The sequence below is a fragment of the Herpailurus yagouaroundi genome, unplaced genomic scaffold (assembly GCF_014898765.1).
Source record: "Herpailurus yagouaroundi ecotype Mexico unplaced genomic scaffold, PumYag 29, whole genome shotgun sequence".
Lineage (NCBI taxonomy): Eukaryota > Metazoa > Chordata > Mammalia > Carnivora > Felidae > Herpailurus > Herpailurus yagouaroundi.
In genome coordinates, this window is record NW_024412377.1 from 50093481 (window position 1) to 50116016 (window position 22536).

General features: G+C 39.1%; 1 protein-coding gene across 11 annotated transcripts in view; it reads right to left on the reverse strand.

Moving 5' to 3' along the window:
* The window catches only part of EBF1 (EBF transcription factor 1), a 390763-nt gene that overhangs the window by 93118 nt on the left and 275109 nt on the right, over positions 1 to 22536 (reverse strand). For 6 of the 11 annotated variants that reach the window (XM_040443447.1, XM_040443429.1, XM_040443441.1 and 3 more), the window contains exon 9: positions 7881 to 8011. In XM_040443447.1, the coding sequence (XP_040299381.1) occupies positions 7881 to 8011 (131 nt within the window). Of the gene's footprint in view, positions 1 to 7880; positions 8015 to 22536 lie in introns of all 11 variants that reach the window. The other 5 variants (XM_040443445.1, XM_040443421.1, XM_040443442.1 and 2 more) reach the window with 1 other exon arrangement.

A 22536-nucleotide genomic window follows, 5' to 3' on the forward strand; every position in this document is an offset into this window, starting at 1 on the left:
TCAGTAAGTAGAAGTCGCACACAGACTTGGCAACTTATATATTCAGGAAAAGTAGGAAGCCATGAATTATTTTAAATCCATGCACTTTATCAATTTTGAATTAAACTTATACATGTAAGCCTCAATATATGTAAAATAAATGACACAGCATTTATATATCATATTCACATTATGAAATTTTGAAAGATTATTTGTGATCATGTCTTTCTCTACCTTTCTTAATTTTATTTTTTAAATTTTATTTGAGAGAGAGAGAGAGAGAGATTAAGTGGGGGAGAGGGTCAAAGGAAGAGAGAGAGAGAGGAAGACAGATTCTTACTCAGGTTCCACCCTCAGCAAGGAGCCTGATGCAGTGCTTAATCTCACAACTGTGACATCATGACCTCAGGTGCAATCAAGAGTCAGATGCTTAACAAACTGAGCCACACAAGCACCCCTCTTAATTTTATTTTTGATTTGAATGGAATTGTATTGCATAAAAATGTGATATAAATAATAGTCATTAGAGTGTCAGTGCCATCATGTATAAAATTTGGGAGGGTTTGGTAAATATAAGGAAGTTTATTAAAAGACTAAGGAGATATCATGAGAAAAGCTGGTACAAGAGAAAGCTGAATCGGGGGTGAGGTTGGTGTCTGGAGAACAGGGATGTAACCCCAGCACTAAGTAGTAGCTAACGTGTTCCCAGGACAAGTCACTGTATGGCTTTGGAGCTTCTTTTTCTGCATTTCCAATAAACAGCTACACTTGATGACTAGAAATGTTCCTCAAAGCCCTCAAAATTTTGTAATTCTACATGTGGTTCAGTAAAAATCAAGGCCAAACAAATAGGCCTGGGAAACTTCCAGTGGGAACACGTATGAGTTGTAGCCATTCTTTCTTTAATGTCACAGAGGAGCAAATGGTATTTTTATTTACAATCCTTCCTCTGAGCTATGTGTACAAACGATAATTGAAAGTAGAGATAGGAAGAAAGAAAGACATCAGGAACTGCATTTAAAACCTTGTTTTCCAACTTTTGGATTAAAGTAGGAAATCATTTCTCAGCCCCAAACTGCCATTTATTTACTCAACTATATCCACCCATTAGGTTCCCTCCCCTGCCCCTACAGAAGTCTCTTTTGACTTCTCCCTATCTCTAGGAATGTAGTTGAAGAAAACATTTGTCTAGATGAAAAAGACAACGCATAGCCCCTGTGTGAGGCTCATTGGTTCACACAGTGATGAAACTCTGGCTTCTCCATCTGAGCTAAGTGGTCCTGGCAATCTTTAAATATAACTGTCCTGCAAAATCGGCAATCTTTAAATATAACTGTCCTGCAAAATCACATGGCATCTAATGCCAAGTGTGCAGTGACTAAAACCAGATGCAAAATATGAGAGAAATTATGTTCAAAGCCTGCTGCATTGAAGAATAATGGCTCTACACATTCCTGGTCTAATCTGAATAATACTCTGCAAATATTTCAGATGATTTTCTCACATCTACCCCAGACCAATCACTTTGACTGGATTTCATGATTTTACTTGATTAACATGAAACCCATCCATGACTAATATATCCTCCTATAAGGTGGTCCCTGAAAAAAGGTTCTGTGGTCACAAAAGTTTGGGACATGTCATATACTTTATCTTAGGTGTTCTCAGTGCATGTCAGTATCTCAAAATCTTTGCAAAGTCCTAGAACAAGGAGCAGTTGAATTTATTTGACTCAGCATTTCCCAAACCTACTCCCTCCCTCATCTCCCATGGGGAACCTGTTGATATCCCAGATAATTGATGTATTCCATAGAACTATCTGGAAAGTGAACTAGACCGACGTTGTAGTATAGGCTCAGGTTTATATCAGATACCAGAACCTGAAGTGTAGACAGTAAAAATATTGACTAAAGATATATCAATAGGGAGATCCAATTTTGTGGCTAATTAAAGGGTTTTGATGAAGTTCAATGAATCCTTTTGCAAATAAACATGATATTTGTATATTGCCAGTGTGTTGTAAAAGTAAAGCACAATAGCGAAGAAAAGAAGCTACTTGCTACCCATTATCACTGTGCTTCTTTGAGGGCACTTTCAAGAGAGTAAACTCTAGATAAAAGGAATTACAATATTGTAGCTGATTTCAAAGAGGATTTAGTCTAAGCCTCTCATCTTCAGATGGGGAAACTAAAGCCAAATGACCAACCCTGACTAAAATCTAGATTGTCTGACTGAGCAATAGAAGGACTGCAATTAATACTCAAGCCTCCTGACTGGCTCCTTGTCTGCTGCCACTCATGCAATCTACACCTTTGCTTCGATCACTGTTTACATGAAGTTCCCTCCATCTTCTGCTCCTCACCAATCTCCTGTGTACTTTCTTTACAGGTATCTTAAATACCTTACACTGTATAAACTCTCCCAGAGATTTGAGTGATTAAATCAACAGATTGTCAGAACCTAAAATGCCTAGCACAGAGATCCATCTGTATATAGTAGGAGCCTGACTGGTTATTTGAACAGTCTACTTCTGTCTACACCACTCTCTGTGCCTTCTAGAACCTTGCCTTGAATTTTGAACTACAAATTTAATATTGGTTTATAAAAATATTTGTTTCATGGGAGCAAGTTGCCATTCCAAATAAAACATCAGATCCCACAAAGCCTAATTTTGATCACCCATAGTACCTATTCCAGTGGTAGACACCAACAGGAAAGCCAAACAGTACTCATTGCTTAGAAATTAGAGGAGTTCATAGGGTGCCTGGGTGGCTAAGTTGGCTAAGCGTCTGACTTTGGCTCAGGTCATGATCTCATGGTTCCTGAGTTCAAGCCCCGCATCAGGCTCTCTGCTATCAGTACAGAGCCCACTTTGGATCCTCTGTCTCCCTCTCCCTCTGCCCTCCTCTGCTTGCAAGTATATGTTCTCTCTCTCTCTCTCTCAAAAATAATAAACATAAAAAAAAGAAATTAGAGGAGTTCAGGAGATATTAAAGTGACTATTAGTTCTATAACCCAGTAGCAGGAGCCCCTCCCCTCCTCCAAATCATATGTTAATGGAAAAGCAAAAACAACCAAGTATATCTCTGATCAAGAAAAAACTCAAAGGGTGCCTGGGTGGCTCAGTCGGTTAAGTGTCCCACTTCGGCTCAGGTCATGATCTCACGGTCCGTGAGTTCGAGCCCCGCGTCGGGCTCTGTGCTGACAGCTCCGAGCCTGGAGCCTGTTTTGGATTCTGTGTCTCCCTCTCTCTCTGCCCCTCCCCTGTTCATGCTCTGTCTCTCTCTGTCTCAAAAAAAAAATAAACGTTAAAAAAAGAAAAAGAAAAAGAAAAAACTCAACACATATTAATCATGAGCACACATCAACCCTGTTGATTTTCCTGGATTTATATATAAAACACTACAAAGACCAATTTTTTGGTTAAGTCTTTTGGGTAGAGGCAGAATAAGAAGCATAAGAGTATCAATATAATATTTTGCTCTGTAGAAAGAATAAGGAAGAATAACAAATATGGTAAACCAAATTCACAAGAAAGCCATGTAGTTCACCCCAAACTTGGGAACTCACAGAAGGCAGCCCTGAGTTAGGAGCAATGGAGTGCCACCTTTCTTTTTCCCAACCTTCAGGGGGCAATCAGCAAGCTAAACTGAACTACTCATTTGCAAAAGATTGGGTTGGTAGGGAAAGAGCACAGATGAGGGGAAATTAAGCCAGCCCTATTTTCTCTCATTCTTTTTAAAATTCTTTAGCTAAAAAAAGACTCCAAATAATAGCATCAGCTGCTAATCTAAAATGTTATCTGCTTGTCCTGGCCCACCAGTCTGCTCCCTGAGTGCTTTGGGCTATAGAGTGAGGAAATGGAGAAGAGATAAAGTCTGCTTAAAATTGGAAGTATCAGATCTTAGAGGTGGCATAACCTCAAGAGATCATGTGGCCAGGGAATGAAAACTTGGGTAGATAGGAGTCCTATCTAGAGATGAGGCCCAAACAGGTTAACTGTCTTACCTAAGGTCTCTTACACAGACAAGGGAAGAGGTTGTCTTCTGCCCCTAACACAAGGCATGTATTCTTCACAGGGAAAAATCCTTCCTAGAAGCCAATGGCTCCACCTTCAAGCCTATACAACTAAAAAATGAAGGGACTGCTCTAACCTCTCTGTATCCCAAGTCCACCTTAACCTGGAAGGTGATAATAACTGTTAAGATACTCCCCACACATACTGCAGTACAACGCATTAATGGCAATGACGAGCATTACACCCTTGTCTGATGTGGTAAAACACTAGGGTAACAATTTTGGTGTAGGCTAAATCATGGACAGCTAAGAAGGTGAGCCCTGGGGGTACCTGGGTTGCTCAGTTGGTTGAGTGTCCAACTCTTGATTTCGGCTCCAGTAATGATCCCAGGGTCACAGGATCAAGCACCCCTTTGGGCTCCATGCTGAGCGTGGAGGCTGCTTAAGATTATCTCTCTCTCTCTTCCTCTGCTTCTCTCCCACCCCACTCTCTCTCAAAATAAAAAGATTAAAAGGCATATCTCTAGATTTAGAGACGATTATGCTTAAAAGAAAAAAAAAGAAAAAGAAAGTGAACCCTGGAGTCAGACTGGTTCAAATCCCATCTCTACCATTCGATAACTGAACAGCTTACTTAACTTCCCAAGCCTCAATTTCCTCATCAGTAAAATGAGAACAGCATGGTATACAGATGTTACGAGGCTTGAACGAGAGCCATGCCAAATACTCAGCACATAGTACCTGGCAGCCACTAAGTGCTCAGTGAATGTTAGCTAATATTAGTCATACTCTACACATTTTTTCCACAGATCTTTCAGAGATATCCTCTCTTAAATATTCACAGCATTGAGTTCTGATTGTATCCAGTGGAAGCCTGGAGAAATGGCCCCAGCACTGTCTGATATTTTTTGCCTCTACCAAAATGAAAGGCATTTATGTAACGTTATGGGATTAAAAGCAACCACCACAGTCACTATTACTATTGCTACTATTGCTATTACTACTACTTCTACTACCATACTTGGATTACTATGGGTGTTTTGTTCTCTCTCCTATTTCTGTCCTTCTTCCTTTTGGTAAGACTCCACTTTCTCTGTCGGTACCTTTGGCTTTTATTTCCTCTGTAAAAACATACACAATATTACAAATGCCACCTCTAGCGCTGTCAGTCTGTGTGATAATGGGCAAGTTTCTTAAACCTCTCTGACACTCGTTTCACTCATATATATCTAACACAGGGATATCACGAGGATCAAATAAAATAATACCCATAAAGTGCCTACACATGATAAAACCCTTAGTAAATGTGAGCTACTTCTCTTTATTATACAATGGATTTTTGGATTTGAGGCAGTACCAAATTCTCTCCCTCCGCTAAAAGAGAGAGAACATCACGTCTTTCAAATAGCCTGTATGAAAATGTAAATATAGTTTAGAATATTTACAAAAAGTTCACCTCTGCAAGGCTCATTTTCCTGAATGTCAAGACTATTGCAATAGCAACCCAAATTAAAGTCCTCCATTCAGACACCCAATTGCTAATGCTGCAGAGGATTTACTTATTTTGAAAGAATATCTACATTTTGGAAACCATCTGGTAGGTTTCCACGGGGAAAGAGTCATAGTTGATTTATGGCATGCTCACACATGAGAGCAGTTTGGGAGGAGGAGGTGGGCAAAGAAGGAGCATGCACGCCCCACCCTCACATCCTAGCTGGACTCATAAGATTCATTGGGAGAGGCTTCTGGTACATGCAAGCCAGTGGCAGTGGAGGGACTGAGGAAGAAGGACAAAGTTTCATGACTTGCACTGATTTTGTTATATGGAAACAGATCCTTTAAAGTAATTCAGATAAATCTAAATTAGAATTTAACCTTCCTTATCTGTTCCCAAAAGAGGGCAAGAATATGGAGGAACAGAAAGAAAACACAAGGGCCTTGGCTGGGAACAAGGTGGGAGTACAAATAATGATTTCCTGATATATCAAAGTCCTTGTTCCATAACCAATGCAATGTTGGGCTAAGACGACATAAACTTTTAAAGGAAGCTTCAGACTAACCCACCTTATTCTCAGAGGTTCAATAAGACTTACTGCCAGTTCTCAGGCCTCACTTTGACTACTGTAATATAGAGCAAGAAGTCCATATTATATTTATTCTTCCCCTCTCCCAACTTCAATGATAAGCAACAGAATGAGGGATAGAAAGGGATGAAGATATAACCCACAACTTGCCAGAAGCTGTCTTTGTGAGGACTGCTGTCTCCAGCAGGGATGAAGGCACCAGACCGGCGGCAAAACATGCCCTGTATGTGATGCTTCTAATTTTACAACCCAATGGCTCTAACAAAGAATGGGGTGCAGTCGTCAGCTAAAGCTCAGTCCACCTTTCATGCCGGGAATGTTCCAACTTGGACAACAATTAGTATGGTGGACTGAAAAGCCCATCTCTGATTCAGTTTTACGAGAGCTTTGATTCTCTGGCCAAGTGCATACCGCTACTCGGCAGCATGGGAAATACAAAAGCAGTGGCAGTACAGGCTGGCAAGGGGCTGGCCTGAGCGGGTTACTGCCAGGGAGAAGTGCACATAGAAGACTTAAAAAGGACAGGCTCCGGTTGGAAAGATAAACATATTCAACTATCACAGTCTTAACTCCGCTCACCTCTATGGCCCACCTAGAGAGAAAACACAAAGTATCTAGATAGGCTGAACAGTGGCGTCATGGTAGGACAGCTAGAAATGGAAGTAAAAAGTCAGAGTTCTAGCTCCAGTTCTGCTGCTGACTTCTTTGTGTGGCTACATACGTATGAGCCATGCTTCATGGGCTCTGGGCAGCTGCTTCGGGGTTTTGTAAGCGTTATCTCTAAGCCTTAATACCTTTATTAAGAAAAGATACATGCTAAGAGTATCTACTCCATGGCACAGAGGGAATATTGAGATGATCTACATCAAGCAGTGAGCACACAGCCTAGTGTACAATAAGTCCCAGAAAAGTTCAGTGGTTCACACGACTGTCTGTAAAGCAAGCAGGATGAATGAGCTCAGTGGTACCTTATAGCCCTAGCATGGATTTTATTCTAAACTTTGGGGAAGTGAAAGAGAAAGAGCTCTGGGCATGCTATTCAAGAAATCTAGGCCCAGAATATAGAAAGCAAAGGCAAGTTTTCCATGCCATCTCTATAATGGTGAGGTTTACATTTTATAGTCTTGAGTTAACATTGATTATTGCCAGAAAAGTCAACTGGCAGGTTAAAATAATGATCACAGTGCTTAGAAAGCACTACGCACACAGAACAAAGTCATTTTCATGTGGCTGCAGTCACACACTGGGAGGCCTGTGAGCTGTAAATTCCTGGGCCTGGATAAAGTCTTTGGTTCTTTGAGGTTCCCCTGGTAAATCACTCACTCTTGAATGAAGAGTCACTGAATAAGTCAAGAACCACCTACACTTGGATTATTACTGTCATAGGAATGGTGTTCCTTGAAGATGGGCCTATAGCAGGCCCTGTCTACAAATATTCACGATTACTACCTTGTCAAAGTTTGAATGGGGCTTTTCCTATATATTTTGTGACTTTGCATCTCCTTTCCCATTCCCAGTACACAATAGGACCTTCACGCCACAGCTAGTCCAAGAAGACAAATGACAAAACAGAAGCTCTCCTGGTGCTTAAGGGCAAGAGGACAGAAGTCATTCCAGTAGACAGTGGTGCCTCCAGGTACACCCAACCCATGTCTCCTGGTTTCCCAGAGTTCTGTAGACCAGAGCTGGCCCACCCAGGGTGGCACTACAAAATTCTACACACTCTATTAGAAATTCAAGTGTAGACAGTATCCTCAACTAGACCAACCTATTAGATATTAATGTTCAGACAACACCTACCTCACTCCAGACCAGCATGGTACCGAATATGACCTGTAACCCATCAAAGAAATTGTCCCCTATGATGATCACAGTCGCGCCTCCCGTCGTCCATCCTTCACTCGGGCTGATGGCTTTGATACAGGGAGTAGCTGCTTTTCAACACACATGAAAAAGAGAAGGAGTCTGCTGTTAGAACCAAACTTTAATGATGGGAGACTCGAGAAAAAGAAAAAAATATATCTTTTATCTTTTCACTAACAGGAAGTCCCTCAAGATCTCAGAATTTTCTAGCTGCTTTAGGACCTAAAACCTAAGGGTGCAATTTTCAATTTTTAAAAGCATTTTTTTCATTGTTTCTATTGACATACAAATATTTTACCCAAATAATTTCAAACACGAAATCTTATGAAATAAAACACAGAAGCAAATTTTAATTCATGAGATGTTAAAGATTTAAAAAAATTAGGTGACTTCTTGGAACACATCGGAAACATTATAGAATTGCTTCCTGATTAAACATACTTCCCAAAGTTAAATTGATAGATTTTTAGATAGCATTGCTGCCCAAAGGGAAGTGAGAAAGAGAGGAGGCTGGAGCAGGAAAACATTCTTGCTCCATGCCTTCTACCTATAACATGAACACAGCAACATTTCTCACAAAAATCATTAAGCTTTTTTTCAACAAATGACACAGACCCCATTTTATAGATGTAAAGTATGAAGGTCACTCAGGGTGAATTATGTAACCAAATAGCTGAGTCAGGGCTGAACCACAAAATGTCTCATGACCTTTGCTTTGTTGTCATTCCCAGGCATAAAACTCTAGAAAGGACTTGTTTAAAAAAATTTCATATCTCTTCTCTTTCCCTTATAAATGGCCCTTGGAGATGGGAAATAATTTACAAATACCATGATTCTAAACAGACTGGAGGTGGTTTGTCTGATGAGTACAGCATACTTTCAATGCAATTGCTAGGCATAAATGTAATTGTAGGATTATGTTTTTGAAATCTCTCAGAGGGCACCAATGATTTTTAACTCCACAGTGCCATGCTGTTGTTCTCATGATTACTTTCATGAGCAGAAACAAAGCAAAATTCTAAAGCAAGGGAGATATTGTGCAAGGAGAGGAAACGAGACCCTTCTCTTTAATAAAAAAGTTTATTAAGTATCCAAGACTGACTTTCCAAATATTGAAGCCAACGAGAGCACCAGTTAATTTTAACGGGAAGAAGCTGGAAAAAAAACTATTGGCCTTTGTCAAATTTGGCAAAATGTCATGCTTTAACTTTTGCAAGAAGAAAATACTAAGCCCATCCCGGCGGGACCATCGTTCACGTGCCACCACACAAACAAGTAGAATGGGTTTGATTTTGATTCAAATTCATCTTATAAAATAACACAGAGAAATTAGGAAATATCCAAACTAAACATTTCATGTTGGCTGAACTCACAGTAATGCATTTATAACTAAAACTAGGTAGTTCAGATGCCTTTTCTCTCCTTCACTTTCTCCCCAAAACAAAATAATTAATCAAGAAAATGTAAATGATTCATAACTTGAAAATTCTTGTCCAATTTTTAACACACATAAAGGTTGTGATCAATGCTCCATAGGCACAGGGCTTTTTCTTAAGCAAAATTTTTTCTTTAGAAATAAAGATGTTTAAATGCATGACTGAGTATTCCCAAACCCAAGGTAGAATATTATGTATGATTTCAAGACATTTATAACAGAAAAAAAGTACATGTAACAATTATGTAGAATTCCTAAAATAAAAGCAGTTTGGAAACATGCTGGTTAATGTCTCAAAATCTCAATTCTTAATTTCTGACTCAGCATACTTAGTTGTTAAAGTAGAGCAGAAAGGGTGCCATATCTCCAGATACTTCTGAGAAGAATAGGATCTTGGTTTAACTGAACTGGTCTTGAAAGAGTCTTGCCTAATGGCAAAGTGCGAAATCTAATGGTATCATTAAATGCTACCCCTGTGACTACCTTCATAAACCACAAAATAGTCTTGATGTTCATTATCTGTATTAGCTTTCTTTTAATTTTTTAAATTTTATTTTTGTAATCATGCAAGCACACTTCTCTACGTAAAGAAGTGTGCTTGCACACTTTAGACTCCTCCAGGCTTACTTAGCATTGCACAAAAGGAGGCAGAAGACTGTGTTGGATCTCTAAGAGACTCTCCTATAGCAAAGTTGTTCTGATAGTATGGCGAAGCTGGTTTTAGAGTTGACCCCCTCCCGCTTCTTTCCATTTGTTATTTGTAGGATAAAAAGGGCATGTAAGTATATATGTCTATGTGTGTTATGTGCTTTCAAACAGTTCCTAAGAAAGTGATAATGTTTTCAAATTCTGTGAGCAACCAACCAGAAACAAAGCTAACTGTCAACTAGCTAAAAGAAAGAAAGATCATCAAGCCTCCAGAGACAACATGGTGAGGAGACAATATGTGACACCATCTTCCTAGCTTTTTAGAGAAAAGAACCCTTGAAGGAAGTACTCCAAGAAGAGAGTGACATACTCTTCGATCCATCCTACCTCTGTCCTCAGCCATCCACTATCTTAGCTTAGAGACTAGATGCCATTCCTAGAACAAGTAAGTCATGCAGACTTTTTTTCTGAAGTTAGGCTTCAGAGGGTTCTAAAGGTGCTCCTATACATCTGTGTATCATAGTGGTCTTGAAAGGAAGCTCTGTGGTATTTCCCCACTGGGAAGTTTAGAAAATATGTAAAGGACTCTGGGCTGTCCCACTGAGAGACAGAGGTGGGAAAGTAATGTTAGTGGCATTTAGTGCCTGGAAACCAAGGATGCTAACTATCCAACAGTGCACCGGATATTCCCCCAAATGAAGAACTTTAAGATGTCAATAAGACAAGGTAGAAGGCACTGTGACTAGATAAACAGGTCAGTCTCGAGGGCAATCACTAAGAACTCACAGATTCATATAGGCCAAGGCAAGAAACATAAACGAATACAGCAGCTCAGAGTCTCAGAATAAGCATGAGATGAATGGCCCCTGACACTAAGAACTGGGGAAGGTCTAGCCACTGGTACTCCCCACACAAATGCAGGTCAAGTGTGGTCTGGTCTTCTGATCTTTTGAAAGAAGCTGGGAACTAGATTTTTATGTGAATTTCCCAATCTTTAAATGCTGGCAACTAATTCAATTTTCTTAAACGTGTAGGCTGTAAACAAAATGTTTATGGGGGTAAATTTAACGCCTAGGCCACCATTTTACATTTTTATCCTATTCACAAACCTGCCAGACTAAAAGCAGCTCAGGAAATACCTGCAAATGTACCTAAACTACAGGTATCCAAAAGTTCACTGCAGCAAAAAATTCAAGAGTCTAGGTGCCCCCAATAATAGAGTGGTTAAATAAATTATGATATATCCCTACTACAGAATATTAGGAGTGCCATCAGAATGGATGGAAAAGATTTCTATAAACTGACATGGAAAGATATCAAAGTAGGTTAGGTAAGTAAAAACACAATTTATAGTCTAATGAATAATGTGATTTTGTTAACTTAAAAAATGATATATATAGGAGCCTATCTGTGCACCTGTGCTTGTGTGTATGTAGTTACACGTGAACAAAGGTCTGGAAGGACGTACATCCACTGTCCCCAGTGGATCCATATGAAAGAGCAATGGCGCTGGGGTGGGGCTGAGGGGGCAGGGAGACTGGTAAATTTTACTCTATAGAAAGCCAAATGGTTTGAATGTTTTCAATGAGCACACATTAAGGTAATATGTTATCATAATAAAAATTAAATAACAGAATAACAGAGCACTTAATTCTGTAAGAGATAAAGGTACTATTTGGAGCACATTGATACAAATTAAAAAAAAAAAAAGAAAAAAAGCCCAGCTGTGCTGACTAACAGATCCCAAGCCTCTCCTTCTCTCTTCTTTTTGGGTAAGCTTTGCTCTGAGGAAGCCCAAACAACATCTGAGCAGCCAAGGACCTGTTTTTCTTTCATTCAAGATATCCAAAGAGACATGGAGGGGACGACAAGGAGAGATCATTTTTAATAGTCATAGTGGATATATTCAGTAGAATTTGAAGGTGAAAAGATTTATAAACGAACTCAATTCAGCCCAGGAATGTAATAATCAGTACAATTCTATCTCCATGAAAATATTATAAAATAGGGGAGGGGGGTGGATTTGATTGAATACAAAACCACTTTTACCAGCCAAATCTTCATTTAATTAGTAAATAATTAAATTAATAAAAGATTCTTTCTTCTTCACCAGTGAATTTTCACTGTGGTAACCACAAGGATGATAAGCCAATTCCTGGTTCTAAATCCCATTAAAAATAAAAGTTGAAGTTGATTTTTTTCTTCGCCCTTTTTTTTTTTTTTACCTCTTCCCCCACCCCCAACAGCCACCAAAGTAGAGGAGATTTTCTTTCCTTCAAACTATGACAATAACATGATTACCCCACCACAGTTTAGCATAATGGCTCTGAAATGCTCGTGGCACATTGCAGAGTTAAAGTGGAAATTATTAGGTAGCTCTTCTTTGTTATAATAATGATCACTCCACAAATAAAAGCTCTTCTCCCAAAGGTACTGCAAGGCACAAAATGCTAATTCTGAAGATTATGTGTGTGCTTTTATTAAATATTACCATGCCCTGCCTGTTTGAGGGCTTCTCTGCTCTGATTGTTTTATGAGTACCATGTTAATGTCATTCCCATCTTGCTAGCAGCAGGCACACATTTTAGCGTTTGTATGAGAGTTGATCAAAGGCCACGTGCTGGGGGAATTGCTGAGAAAACACGGACAAGCGATAAAAATCTAACAGATTAATTGGTTTAAATTTCATTTCAGGGTGTTGAACTTTGGCTCGGGACTCTAATACTACACCGTGAGTCAGGGCCTAATTACCAGATTTCCAATTTGCTTCTGAACAATGGTCGTGGTGAGAAGAAAAAGAGAGGGAAGAATGAGGGGGAAAAAAAAAGAAAAGAAAGAAGGAAGGAAAGAAATCATTCAGCCTCCAGTACATATTTAACAACTAATGTTCTGTGTGCAGACAACTGCACCAGGGGACATTTGCTATCACCTGCTCTACCTCCAGAGCATTTATATTTCCTTCCAATAGCCACAGAAGACAGAAGAAATCATGGATGCCCTCAGCAGTTTAAAATTCTCTGATTTCCAGAATCAATGTTACAAGATGCAAGTGTCTGCTCAGTCACATTGGAAGAATCAGTTCCCTTTTTTAGCAAGGTGAGTTTGTAAGTTAGAATTGCACCTTAGCCTCCGATAGAAATGATCTATTTCATTGATAGAAAGCAAGGGCCAGGAGAGCCATGTTTACCTCAGGGTTTATGGGTGGCCTTGGGAATAAGGGTTAATTGAGCTCAGAGGTGCCTGCCCATTGAGGTGAATTAGTGGTGTGTGCAGCTATCAGCAGGGGCCTGGGGCTGCTCATACTTTTGCCTCTGAAATCTTTGTACTGTGATCAATACCTCACTTGTTTGGGGTATCCGTACAGATGACCTGGGTGCAAGATTTATCATCTCTTATCTCCAAAATGAGGCTTTTGTGACAGTCGATGTCCTATAATGGAAGTCTCATTAAAGATGCACTGTTTGGCTCTTTTGTCCCTTCCTGTATTTAAACATGCTGGGAAAACAATACTTCATCAGTTGGTAAAATGTGTGAATGTATAAATGTTCTCATCCCATTCTAAGTCTCAAGATAAAATTCCACTAAAATAGATACAAGCTGATTTCCCATTTCCATCGTGTATGATATATGAAGAGATGTAAACTCTCCTTTTTCAGCATTCTGTCAGCCAGAACTCTCTATTAATGAGCATTTCTACGGAGCAGATAACTGATGCTTACAATGGAGGTGAAGATGCTGGCACCAGCCCTTACTGGCTGGCTCCTGAATAAAGACAGAAAGATGCAATTATGTTAAGTTGATTTAACATTCAGAGTATTACAGTATTTGCAAATGGGCAACAGCTCCAGCTGTTCAAATTGCACCTCTCTCACTCAGAATGACCTTGAAGCAGTCACTTAGCCTCTCTAAAGCTCTTACCCTCTCCAGGCAGTAATTTCTGCTCACAGACTTGTGGCAAAATGCAGGATGTGTCTGCTTGCGTCTTGTTGTTTTACTATGTGCCAGGCACAGAACATGCTATTGCTGCTATAATAATTATTGTTATCTCCAGTTCCCCACAAGCCAGAGTTTATTTGCTCACTAGAATATCCAACAGTCTCATCATTCCAGGTTGTGTACTTGACTGTAAAACTTTCCTAGGAACCTTCAGTACAATAACTTGCTTAACCTAGCCAGCTAACTTGAATGAGGAGGTGGATCTCGCATCAGTACTTCTAAGGTGGAATTTTTTTTAAGGCTCTCATTTGCCTGGAATGAACATTAATGGAGATCTTTTCAGAAATAAGGACATGACTTTCCTGTTATTGTCCCAAATTTTTAAGACTTGTGAAACCCATGAGCTCAGCCCACTTCTTTTCTCTCTCTCTCTCTCTCTCTCTCTCTCTTTTTTTTTTTTTATCACGATTGTGGGATCATGACCCAAGCTGAAATCAAGAGTCAGGTGCTTAACTGACTGAGCCACCCAGGTGCCCCTAGCTCAGCCCATTTCTATGGGACACTTGTGACCTCATATAATCTCATGAGGGCCTTTCTCTCTGTATCTACTTGATTTTGGTGAAGTTGTGCTTGACAGCAGGCCTCTTCCAGAAATGACAGGGACACAAAGGAATTCTACTTGGGCTCAATGCACAGATATACACCCTTCTTGTTAAATCAAAACAATGATTCTTGCTAGGTTTTTTAAGTGAAATGATTACTTTCCTGACTACTCCCAGATCAGCAGTACCAATACCTGCATTCTTGGATCCTGACAACTGGCAGCTACTGGCCAGGAAGGAGGACAAACAGATGGTTTGCTCCTAGCAGGAAGACTGACCCTCTATATTTTCATTATGTACAGGATGCAAATCTACTCTGGGTTTACCCACTTTCCAACTGGATGCCTTGGAAACCAATCAATAGCAGTTATAATGACTGACCTGAACCCTTGCACCAGCATGTGCAAACTTCACTTTCAGAATGATAACCTCACCACATACTCCTACTAATCAGCTAACAAACAAACATAACTCTTAATACAAACAAATAAATAAAGCTCTTAAATGACTAGATTTATTTCTGCCTTCCCTTATTTCTTTTTTAGTAATTGCTTTATGCAGCTAAGCATTTTATTGTTTATTAGGATTTTCATTTTGTTTTGTTATTGGTCTTCATTTATTGCCCCATCCACTAGCATATCTAAATATTACTTGGCAAAGAATAATATATTATATATGCAAAAGAGATTCTCTGTGTGTGTGTGTGTCACTTTGAAGAGAAATGAAACCCATGATATGGAGATTTCTCAATACCAATGCAATTAAATCTATTAAATATTAAATGAGGAGATCAAGAATTTCAAATGTTTTCCATCCTTTATTCCAAAATGGCTTTATTTGGCAAAGTCCTTCACTTTGACAACATTAATGGCTCTCACAGAAAAGGAGAAAAGAAAAACCTCACAGTCAGTAGATGGAAATGTAAATCCAAAGTCCATCTACGTTAACACAGAGTTAACCTAGTGGGAATATCTAGGTGTATCTCAGTTTAGCTAAGTTCCAAACTATGCCATTTGCCAAAGGCAGAGTAAGTCCAAATTGTATCTGCTCTCTGTTTAATTTTCATCTTTCTTATTCTATTCTGAATCAGCAAAATTCTTCAACAATCAGTGGACACAGATCTGAGCAAGGGAAGAGCAGAAATCCTAGAGCAACAATTGTAATCTGAACATTTTAGGGCAAGTACTTTTAGATTCCTGAGTTTGTCTACCTGAGATCCATAACTGTGTAGGTTCAGCACACAGGATTATTTAACAATTTAGCAGTGAAAAATCTTGACATTTTGATGTACCTGTAACTTCTAAATTGCACTTGAAAGACTTGTTGAAGGCTTTTTGATTCAATGACAGCAACATAGCATTGTTTCATAATATGCAAAAATTGTTTCTTAACACTTCGGAAGCTCAGAATTTTATAAACTCAAGGAGGTGAGAATTTGCTGCTATCCCCCTCATGTTTGATCTCCCAAATCCAAAATTAAAATATACAAAATATTAATCCCACAATAACTAATGGCAAATATTGCCACTGTTTTTTGTTTCTTTTCTTTTTCTCTCTTGTTCTAGGATCATCAGCCACACCATTGAAAAAAAATTATCGTAGAAGGTGGGAGAATCCTCAAAATGAATTATTCATGGATCCAATTGTGATATTTGTTTCAACAATAGTAAATTCACTTGCCTCTGATTATACAATAAGTAAATAACTCTTTTCTTCCTGACAAGGAGAACTTTTATGCACAAAATTATTTTTAGCCCAATTCTCCTTATTATCCTGTTGTAAGAAAAGTTCTAGATATGAAAGCCAGGGAAGAAAGGAAAATGAAAATAACTTTCCAAAACTGGACAGCCAATATTGTGAAAAGAGAAAACAATTTTCAGGTTAAAAAAAAAAAAGAAAAAAAAAAAAACTATGTAAGTGCTTCTTCAAGGAATACTCAAGTCCTTATTCGTAGGCAATCTTCCTGGGCCTGGAAAATCATAAAGTCAAATATGAGCAAGTCTAGTGGAAAATCTGTGATGTTAATCTTGGCTGGAGTCGTATTTTTAACAGGCCTTGAATGCGTGTGCCGGATTATCCAGATGGCCATACAGGAATCGGCCTGATAGGATTAAACCTTTATGCTGAACTCTGCTCCATCTGTTCGCCAAGGTTTGCCTTTCCTTATCTGAATATGAATTTTTAGTCTCCTTGTGTCTGGGACCCGGACTAAACTCAACATTAAAAACGTATCTGTGTGCAGATAATTTAACATTTCATTAGTTAGTCTCAGTTGATATCAGCTTGGTCTTTTCCTAGAAAACATTTTTACAAAGAATTTTCCCAAGAAGGAATTTAAAACCATGTAGGATCTTTTGTCATCGTTGTTAAAGGGTTTTGTCTTTTTCCTCCTATTGAATTCTAGGACTCATTCAATGCACTGTCAAAATAGGGGTTTACACTAATGTTTGCCCATAAAGACAGAAAAGGAAGACTTGGTATCCTCTCTGCAGAACCTGACTACAAGAAGAGATGAGATATCCTTCCGACTGGATGAATGATCCAAGCAGAATATATTCATGTATGGGATTTTTTTTTCCATTACAAGAGGATTGGTATTAGTCATCATTTGATAAAATTAGCTACAACAGCGATTTCTATCATTTTCACTAGGTTTTCTATGTATTAAGACGGCTTTTTTAGGGGATGGGGTTTGTAATTCAGAGCTTCATCTTGAATGAAACAGACTATTTTGTCCTCCTGTGCATACATCCCCAGAAGAAGTGAAGTTACTTATTTTTCAGCTGGAAAAGTTGACTGGGCAAGTCTCAGGACAGAGGTCAGTGAGTAACCAATAAGCCAGAGCTCTGATAGATGGTTCTGGGGTTTCCAACCCTGTGACAAAGGAAAAGGGAGGGCTGTGACTGCTGGGCTCAGTGAAGCAAACAGCATGCAAATGAATGAATAAGTTGCATAAAAGAAGGATCTTTTAGCATCCTACTTTGTGGCTGGCTTAGGCAATGTGATCGTTAGATGTGCTCAATGTAGATTTGTGATGGAAACGCAAGAGACTGCAACCGTTGGAGCCTGAGTCCTAAGAATGTAAGATCCTTCTAGCAGTCTAGGAGGGCAGGGATCCACCAGCTTTCCATAATCCCCTTGGTAACACTGGATCTTGGCTCTATGCCATCATGTATTGCAGGGGCCATCAGCTCATCAAAAATTTCAGGCTTTTCCACACACAGGTCTAGTTATTATGTTTGCACAGTACCCTTAACTGGACAGCCAGAGGAAGAGAGCAGTGAAACCTTGCATTCGAGCTTAAGATGACTTACATATATTGGTCCAAATGTACATATAACATCTTATAAAATGTACGTCTTTGGCATATGTTTTTGACAAGAATTGTAGTCAACTGATAAAGGGGGGGGGGGGTTCCTTTCAGGAGGTAGGTGATCCTAAGTGATGAAGCTCACTATAAGTAATCTCTTGTAAAATGAACACTCACACACACAGCCCTGGTATCTATTCTCCACATTTTGTTGTAAGCAAGGACAGGATGTTCAATGTCATTACTGAAATCTGCTTTGCCCAATATGGTAGTCACTAGCCATATGCTACTATTGAAATTTAATTTTTAATTAGCTAAAATTCAATAAAAATAGAAAATTATTTTCTTGGTCATACTAACCACATTTCAAGTGGTCAATAGCTACATGTGACTAGTGACTATCACATCAGACAGCACAGAGATAGAACATTTCCATCATCACAGAAAGTTCTATTGGACAGCGTTGATCTAAGGATCAAATTTAAATAACTGACCCTGTAACTGATAAAGAACAATCAGAGTTACATACATATGAGGTGCCATCCATATACCAGGAACTGTGCTAGAAATAATTAATCTCTACCCCCTTCAACAATGACCACAAAATCAAATGCTCACAGGACCAGGCAGAAAGGTAAGTAAATCAAATGGGCTAGGGACAACACAATAGGAAAGGTGGGGTTTGTGGCTAAACTGTAGAATGTATACCCCACCCAAAAGGGACACAACTTCTCAGTTTGACCTAAGTGCTCCATTTGAAAATGTAGGTCCAACATTACCAGCTCTTCTGAATATAAAAAGAATTTGCAAATCTGGATTTTTAGGTAAACTCTCTTTATTTTCAATTGTAAAACAACAAATACATAGTTTCTTAAAGCACCATGCAAACCAAACCTAAAAATGGCTTAGAGCTAGATTCAGTCCATGATCTGATCCACCAGCATATAAATTCTGTATTTTTGGAGGACCAAGAATCACCTTTCAGTTATTAATTTCTGCAACTACACAACTAATACTGCCACTGACTCATCAAACAATAAACACAAACCACCACCAATGCCAATTCTGCTTCTGATTGCTAAAGGCCTCTCCCATAACAACATAAAAGTCCCCAGCTAGCCTTCCTCTGCTATGTAGAAGATTTTCTATAAGCAGTTTGAGAGACGAGCTCCCTGCTCCTGAAGGATTTCTATTGTCATCATGCAAGACAGCATAGATAGTGACTTTTTAAAGAAACGGTGTTTTGAATGTGAGCAGCATCTCAAAATCAACCTTGCCCAACCTTTAGTAATGCACAATTCCTGCTCTGTGCTTTTCAGAATAGTAATGCTTATATTTCTCCACACGACCAAGGCTGCTACTGCTAACGTATTTGACTGAATTTTTATTATTGAGAGCCTTATCATTTTGAGCCAGTTTCCTCTCCTCCCTGACACATTCAGTGACGCTGCACTCCAGTGTTTGTTATAGCACAGATGTTTCCGTGGTGATGATCAATGACGTCACAAGCACCGGAATGTGTATCATCAAATGTATCCAGACAGAAGAGTAAAGTAGAGTGGGAACTCCACTTCCATTTGAACTCCATGTTGACTGACTCAACTTCCTCAAAAATTACTCTTTGGGGTCTGGGCTGTTCAATCTGGACTGCAAAAAGCAAACATACTTGCCTGTTTGTAATTCACTTCTACTATCAGGTTATTAATTATGTGCTAAATCTCGTCTACATACCAAAACCCAGATTAACCTTCCTCAGATGCCAGCTTTCGAAATGTTACTGCTGTGCTCAAAAGCTTTCTGTTGTTTCTCCTTAGCCTATGGGATCAAGTCCACCCTCCTGAGTCTGGCCAGTTCTCCCCTTCCAACCTCATTCTCCATCTCTCCCAAACTGGAAGCAGGACTTGGCAGCGGTTGGGACCAATGGCTTTGGATTCAGGAGGCCTCAGCTCACATTACAGCTTCAACACTTACCAGCTTGGGTAAATTACTTTTCTCAAGCCTCAGTTTCTATCACTTTAGTTGGGGATGACAGTTATAAGAGAACTCACCTCATGAGGTTGTTGTGAGGTTTAAATAAGCTAATCCACGTGTACAGAGCTCTGCACAGAGTAAGCAATAAATAAATGTGAGACAGAATGAAAAAGATGAGGAATTGCAGAAGAAGGAATGTAAAGAAAAAGAAAATGAAGATGATCATGACAGGCCCTCCGAATTCACGGTTTCCAAACATGCTTTGCATCATTCCACCATTTCTTTTTCAGGAAGGTTTTACCCAAACAGTACTGTTTCATAAAGGCTGGTCTTCTGCATGAAGCTGTTTCTTCCTATCCCAGGCTACAAAATACTAACTGTTTAGTAAACTTCTTATGTCTTTTCCATTCATTCATCACAAACTACACTTTTCCTTGAACTTTCATCCTGGTGTATATGTTTGTATATGTAAACCTGGGACGGCATATATGTATGCAAAGCAACCTAACAGTCAATATATCCCTTGCAAGCAGGGACCTCATTCACTCACAAACTGGATACATAGTATTCTGCACTTAACCAATGCCTGACAATTAACTAGCATTGTTAAGCCTTCAAAGGGTTTGCCCATCTCAATTATTCTTAATATCAACCCTGAGTAGCAGGCAAGCAGATGTTATTCTAAATTATACTTTACAAATGAGGTAACTGAATTTAAGAGACTCACTTGAACTTGAAACTTTGAGAGTCCACATTGGTAGATAAAGTCAAATATTTAAAACACCCCAACTACCTTTCAATTTTGGTATTTATCTGAAATTTCTGCTCAGTTTGGCTAAAGCATTCACTTCAACCATGTAAATACTACAGCCAAAGTCCCATAAAATCTTAGTTGTGCAATTCCTATTCCCAAGATAGAGTGTAGATATTTATTAACTTTACAGAATATTACTACTCTATTTCCAAGCAAAGTTATTTTCCCCCTAAGACTCAGCCCCACATATGAATTATAGTAAAATCTCTCTCTACCTTCTTCTATTTCCAAGTTCAAAAAATGGCATCCTAATATAATACCACAGGTGCCAATTTAAACACAGGAACACTGGAAATATTCCAGTTTCTAGGCTTAGAAGCTTTTCTATTGTTACAAGTTGGGCTGCTAAACACACAGTCAGAGTTTGGACATAAGATATAACTGTAGCAGCACTTTAAGAACTTACATTTTTAAATGTAGAGCAAGTCCCCTTAAGTTTCATTTTCAATCTGGACATTATCCATCTCAATGGTGTTCATTATAGAATTTTTCACATACAAAGAAAATAATAAAAGTTTACTGGTTAAATACGTTATCCTAAAACAGTACCTTAATAACATTTTCCCCAACTTTTTTTTTTCTTTCTTTTGAGCAACATTGATTGAATTCCACAGGCTTTAGCTAACCAAATCAAGAAGAGTTTCTAGGATTCTGCCAAAGTTGAAAGGTAGAAGAATCTGATGTCTGACTTTATTTTTTGTTGCACATACTAGTTACTAGAAGGCACAGCTGGTTTGATGATTCAGCCAGAAGATTTTAGCAAAGAATGACTAAAACTCTATTTTCCTTCTCCACTAAGAAATGATAAAATACTGGGGCGCCTGGGGGGCTCAGTCATTTGAGCGTCTGACTTTGGCTCAGGTCATGATCTCACGGTTTGTGAGTCCAAGCCCCGTGTCAGGCTCTGTGCTGACAGCTCAGAGCCTGGAGCCTGCTTCAGATTCTGTGTCTCCCTCTCTCTCTGCCCCTACCCCATTCACACTCTGTCTCTCTCTGTCTCTTAAAAAATGAATAAACATAAAAAAAAAAAGAAAGAAATGATAAAATACCTGGGAACTGCTGGGACACAGTCCCCTCATCCACAGTCCTAGACATAATATACCTAAAAACATCTGCCTCGGGCTCTGCACAAAGTAGGGGTTCAGTATCTGTTGGCTTCCCACCTGTGCTCAAAAAGAAGACAAAGAATAATAAAGAATTAAACTTCTCAATGTGTGCCAACCACATTAATTTTAACCATTCTTCCAAATAACAGCCAAAGTCTATTGCTATTTTTTATTGGTTACATATGCCTGTCTCTTGAAAGTTTTCTTACTTTGCCCCAAAGACAATGAGAGAAACTTGAGAAGAAGCCCCAAATCTGACATTGTCTGTGCCTCTATTCCCTGCATTCTCCTGCTGCATGTCTCCCCAGAACTACGGGTGAAAAATGTGGGTTTGAACAACTGGTGTCCTACTGATTGCAACTGTCCATTACATAAGCCAGCAACATAGCAGCATATGTTCACATATAAAATATTGATTAATTTCACAGATTGGGATAAAAATATATTAGTACTTGGGTTTCACTTTCATGCTTAGTGGTCAGATAAGTATTCATCCAATTCAGATCTATTTCTGCACCCTGTGGGCTCCAGAGTGTTACTTTTGTGTTTCACTTTTCTTTTCCTTCTCTGGTTACCGTCTGGTTTCCCATGTCGGTGCCTCTACTATGACTGACCAGCATACGTTTAAGCAGGACTTTAATTACTAGGTCATCTCCCAGCCAACTTGCCCAAGGCAGACTGGCAGAAAAGTCCTACAATCCACGTCTCAGACTCTTTCTTGCTCCTCTCCAGGTAAATCTCTTTTTTCTGAAGATGCTAAAATCATGCTGA